We start from the raw sequence: 4,673 nt of genomic DNA, 5'->3' as shown, positions 1-4,673 counted from the left end.
ATGTTTTAAAGTTTGTAAAGCCATTCAATCTTAAGGGGTTTAGAAAGAGTAGCTTTCCAAAGAATAAGATATAGGTGAAAGATCAGGAATGTGACTGAAGTCACACTAATAACTCTTTATTAGACAGAAATATACACATTTAGAGAAGTAGATATTTAAATGTTAAAATGTTTGACTTCTTCAGGTTGTTTCTCAGGATCCCCTCCTCTCTCTAGGTGCAGGTTGCTGTAAGGATATTGTTTCGGTGCCTGGAATAGAGAACAGGGATGTCCTAACAGGGGGCATCAGACAGGATGTACCTATTCACCTTTCCTACAGAAGAGGACATTTGAAGACCTTTTTACTTTTTAAACAGGTGTTTGGTGAGTGTGTGTGAGGTGCTCAATGGTCTTCAATAAATACCAGAGAGCTATCATAAGGAAATTAAATAGCAAAATATAGTGGAATATGATAATTGTGCTTCAGTTACCAATGCATGTCTTCGCTCTATTGAATTGGTAGCAGGGCAAGGAAACAAATGAAAACACTAACAGCAGTAGCATCATCTCCGACTCCGTGTACACCCGTCATTAAACTGTATTCAGGGATCAGATCTGTCGCTCCAACTGTAAAATCCAATATTAGTGTCCACGGGACACATCTGAGGGGTAGACCCAAAGGCTGTAATTGTATAGGTCCTTTTCAATTCCAGATGTCATAGTAAAAGATCTTGAGATACCAAAATTGGAAAGGGTTTCAATACAACAGGAAAGCATATAATTATATTATCTTCTGGTCTGTGACATCTTAGGGGTTACAACAGCGATTACAACTGAGACAACGACTGATGCTTTGCACAATGCAATACTTACCACAGGCTGGTAAGATGGAAACTTCTCCCCAAGGTAGAACATCAGCAGCATGAATCCAACGAAACCAAACAGATGTTTGCACATGGTGTGCCAGTCCACAGGGCTGGGCGACGTGTCCACTCGATTCCTGATGAACATGTCAAAATCCCAGTGGATCTAGAACGAAAACATGCAACATGCGAGAACCCAACATGTTTGTTTCCAACATTAGGGCTGTTTTCCTAAATGAGTTAAATCTGCTTTGCATTGTTTTCTTGCCGCGATACTAAACAAGTATCAGGATACTGGTATTGTCCCAGACCTAATATATAGTGTTATTAGTCAGTTGTGTGGTCACGATACTTGTAGGCAGATGTCTTATTTTTAATATACACTGAAAAATAAATAAGCCAAACATGCAACATTTTTTCCTGAGTTACAGTTCATAAGGAAATCTGTCATTGAAATAAATTCATTAGGCCCTAATCTATGGATTTCACATGACTGGGAATACAGATATGCATCTGTTGGTCACAGATACCTTAATAAAAATGTAGGGGTGTGGATCAGAAAACCAGTCAGTATCTGGTGTGACCACCACTTGCCTCATGCAGCGCGACACATCTCCTTCACATAGAGTTGATCAGGCTGTTGATTGTGGCCTGTGGAATGTTGTTCCATTCCTCTTCAATGGCTGTTTGAAGTTGCTGGATATTAGCTGGAACACTGTCGTACACGTGGATCCAGAGCATTCCAAACATGCTCAATGGGTGACATGTCTGGTGAGTATGCATGCCATGGAGGAACTGGGCCATTTTCATCTTCCAGGAATTGTGTACAGATCCTTGTGACATGGGTCCATGCATTATCATGCTGAAACATGAGGTGATGGCGGCGGATGAATGGCACGACAATGGACCTCAGGATCGCGTCACGGTATCTCTGTGCATTCAAAATGGCCATTGATTAAATGCAATTGCGGTCATTGTCCGTAGCTTATGCCTGCCTGCCTGCCTATACCATAACCACACCATGGGGCACTCTGTTCCCAACAGAAAACCGCTCGCCCATACAACACCATACACGCTGTCTGCCATCAGCCCGGTACAGTTGAAAGCAATATTCACCCGTGAAGAGCACACTTCCCCCTCTTTCCCAGTGGCCATCGAAGGTGAGCATTTGCCCACTGAAGTAAGTTACGACACCAAACTGCAGTCAGGTCAAGACCCTGGTGAGGACGACTAGAACGAAGATGAGCTTCTCTGAGATAGTTTGTGCAGAAAATCTTTGGTTGTGCAAACCCACAGTTTCATCAGCTGTACGGGTGGCTGGTCTCAGATGATCCCGCAGGTGAAGAAGCTGAATGTGGAGGTCCTGGGCTTGCGTGGTTACACGTGGTCTGCGGTTGTGAGCCCGGTTGGAAGTAGTGCAAAGTTCTCTAAAATGACATTGAAGCGGCTTATGGTAGAGAAATTAACATAACTCTGGTGGACATTCCTGCAGTCAGCATACCAACTGCACACTCCCTCAAAATTTGAGACATCTGTGTTGTGTGAAAAAAACTTTACATTTTAGTGGCCTTTTATTGTCCCCAGCACAAGGTGCACTTTTGTAATGATCATGCGGTTTAATCAGCTTCTTGATATGCCACACCTGTCAGGTGGATGGATTATCTTGGCAAAGAAATGCTCACTGACAGGGATGTAAACAAATGTATCAAAATGGGAAAGAAATCCACCTTTTGTGCATATGAACCATTTCTGTGATATTTTATTTCAGCTCAGGAAACCAACCTTTTACATGTTGCATTTATATTTTTGTTCAGTGGAAGTATTGTGAGATCTGATACTGTATCTTGACAACACTATTAGTCAGTCAGTGTGTAGAAATATACCCCACGTCTATCTTACCGGCTCTCCCCAGTTCCTCCTCAGGTCTGGATGGTCCCAGGAATACCAGGGGTCTCTCTCATGCTGGGACCTGTCGGGCAATAGTGGGTAGTCTCCATACCTATAGAAACACAACAGGGGAAAAAGTGTGTAGGTGAATAACCTTAGGCAATGCACAAATCCTGAAACGTTAAACTCCCATTGCTGTCCAATATTTGCTCTCATTCTAATATATATATAGTGCATCCCATAGGGCTCTGGTCAAAACTAGTGCACTATGTAGGGAATTGTATACTGTTTGGGATGCAGAGCCTCAAGTCATTTCAGTGAGTTCAACCCACAGGTTGAATTACCAAATCAATTTGCTAGTTGTCTGGCAAAGGAACATAGCTCCTGCTGTAATGGGGTGGTGTATAGATGACAGGAAAACAATGGCAGGTGTGTCCTTCCTTATCCATGGTACCCCACTTCCTTACCCCTCGCCATTATCCGGGATTGGTTCATAATCCTCCACCCTCATGTTGTACTTCTTTGCTGCAGCTGCTCTCTCCTCGGGCGTCTTGGGGTATGGCCCTGGCAGCATGCCCTTGGAAGGTCCAGAGGCTATACAACATTTGAAAACAAGTCAATACAGAACCATTTATCCCCATGATCAACCAGAGAGTGTGATTGTTAGCTAACTAGCCGTTTGAGAGTAACGTTAGGAATTGCTTTAAAAATATATATATGTACACACCTAGCGTATGTACTTGCACAAGTTATCCCAAGACCGTAACGTTGGCTGGCCAGGTAACCGTGTATGGGATCTAGCCTAATATTTGATCGTTGACAGCCAGCTACATACTACTGAATGATGCGTTAACTAACGTTAGTAAACCACTGAACGAGATGCAGCTCTGTTGTAGGCTAGCTCAAGGTTAGCGACAGTTTGCCTGGCATGTTCTAACTTCCATTCCAACTTGATGCAGGTATTTTGCATTTGAACAACGATATCGCAAAAATCCTAAAGATCTATGAACCAACCTGCTCTGACTTGGGAGAAAAGCGCCGAGAAGCCTGGCTGTTTCCCTTTGGAAAGAGCTTGAGCCCAATTTCTGAATCCCACGGCAGCCATGTTCAATTGTTGCGGTGACATTGAACGGTGAAATACGCATGCGTCCAGTGATAACTACGGGAAATCCAATGTTTTTTTTCTTCTTTTTTTTCTCCCCCGCTTCGCTTCTTCTTCTTTGGGATTTGGTTGGTGATTGCATCCAACTTGTAGGTGCATACACCGCCATCTACTGTACTGGAGTGTGAAGCCAGTCACAGCCCACCTACACTACCCCAGAAATCACTATTTTCAATGGTGTCCTGTTCCTAAGAGCAAAGCAAGAAACAGATCTTGTCCCAAGTTGCGTGACACGGAGCGGCTGCTCCCTCTGATCAGAAGAGACACAAAAAAATATCACAAGTCCACTACTGGTTTCCTTCATCCTTTCTCACCCATCCTGAAACCACAAATGGATCCACCAAAAGGCAAGCGTCCATTTTCTCCAAAAATGTCACTCCTACTGGACTAGATTCTTCTCTATCCAAACTCGGCAGTCCTCACCTTACTGCATCCTCACTCTCAGGTTCCATCTCTGAGCTGCTGGAGGACGTATCCCTGTTTTTACACATGACGCCAAGCTCCCTCACCACACCACCTGCCACCGCTGTTAATTCAACCTCCTTCTCGCCACATTCAATTTCCTTCTGTAGCTTTTACAAAGGTTCTGTGATATCCTCCATTCCATATTCACTCAAAACATATTCCTCTTTTCTTCCTTGTCTGCCATCTTACCACCTTAAAAAAAGGGGTATTTTTCCAGAATAGCAGTCTCTTTGATCAGAAAAATGTCAAAGTATAGAAATGTCAAACATAAAACAATCCAAATAATGAATTGTATTTTATCCTTAAACATCCACAAAG

General features: G+C 43.2%; 1 protein-coding gene across 1 annotated transcript; it reads right to left on the bottom strand.

Moving 5' to 3' along the window:
• Positions 1-75: 75 nt before the first annotated feature.
• On the bottom strand, positions 76-3,888 carry LOC106577308 (NADH dehydrogenase [ubiquinone] 1 beta subcomplex subunit 8, mitochondrial). The gene is given in 6 exon segments (XM_014155256.2): positions 76-248; positions 852-1,007; positions 2,741-2,840; positions 3,196-3,322; positions 3,743-3,761; positions 3,763-3,888. Coding segments are annotated over 6 exon segments (606 nt in total). The 5' UTR covers positions 3,874-3,888; the 3' UTR covers positions 76-155.
• Positions 3,889-4,673: the final 785 nt, after the last annotated feature.

This window comes from Salmo salar, chromosome ssa01 (genome assembly GCF_905237065.1).
Source record: "Salmo salar chromosome ssa01, Ssal_v3.1, whole genome shotgun sequence".
Classification (NCBI taxonomy): domain Eukaryota; kingdom Metazoa; phylum Chordata; class Actinopteri; order Salmoniformes; family Salmonidae; genus Salmo; species Salmo salar.
Note: the sequence above shows the minus strand (reverse complement) of the source record. Positions and strands in the feature narration are given on the sequence as shown.